Source organism: Austrofundulus limnaeus, unplaced genomic scaffold (genome assembly GCF_001266775.1).
Source record: "Austrofundulus limnaeus strain Quisiro unplaced genomic scaffold, Austrofundulus_limnaeus-1.0 Scaffold3022, whole genome shotgun sequence".
NCBI lineage: Eukaryota > Metazoa > Chordata > Actinopteri > Cyprinodontiformes > Rivulidae > Austrofundulus > Austrofundulus limnaeus.
This window is the reverse complement of record NW_013955424.1, coordinates 8,714-9,425: the sequence shown is the minus strand read 5'-3', so window position 1 is coordinate 9,425 and position 712 is coordinate 8,714. Positions and strand designations below refer to the sequence as shown.

Genomic DNA, 712 nt, shown 5'->3' with positions numbered 1-712 from the left:
GAACAAGACTGGCCAGATGCAGGCTCCCTCTTTCAGACAACAAACAGCAAGGTGAGCTTTTTTAACACCAGTGGGAAAACATCTGAGCATTCAAGCAGCTCCTCTGTTAAACACCAGGAAGCGGCAGCAGAAGCAGCTGCAAGTCGAGCTGTTCTCATAGTGTTAGAAGAACAAGAAAGAGAGCAGCAGGAAATTGCTATACTTGAAGCAGAAGTCAGGAAAAAGGCCGTAGAACATGAAGCATTAGTCAAACAAATGCTGTTGGAGAGAGAAGCAGAGGAAATTAAGCTGAGGATGCAACGAGAAGCAGATGAAGTTAAGTTGAAGGCTCAGCAAGAGGAAGAGTATGCAAAGCTGCAGAGAATGCTAGAAGAAAAGAAAAGAAAGATTCAGCACCTGGATAAGGTTAAAGATCTTAAAGCAGCACAAGCGAGAATGCAGGTTTACGACCAAACAAGTGTTAATGAGCTGCACAAAGTAGATGTAACAAATATTAACACAGAAGTCAAAGGTGATACACATGTAAGTTTTCCTTCTCTGCCTGAACAAGTTTCACCACAAGCTATTGCCACACCCACAAATGATGGTACATCAGATCTTGTTAAAGTGCTAGCAAGTGCACTAAGTGCAAGCCGCATTCCTGTCCCTGAACCTGCAGTGTTTAGTGGGGATCCTATAAGATACAGTGACTGGAAACATTCATTTGAAACAC

The 712-nt window shown here is 43.0% G+C and overlaps 1 protein-coding gene across 1 annotated transcript; it reads left to right on the top strand.

The window, feature by feature from the left end:
• LOC106511636 (eukaryotic translation initiation factor 3 subunit A) lies at positions 1–712 on the top strand (the record flags this gene model as incomplete). Its single annotated transcript, XM_014000391.1, is given in 1 exon segment — positions 1–712. A coding segment is annotated over 1 exon segment (712 nt), but the record flags the coding sequence as incomplete, so codon positions are not given.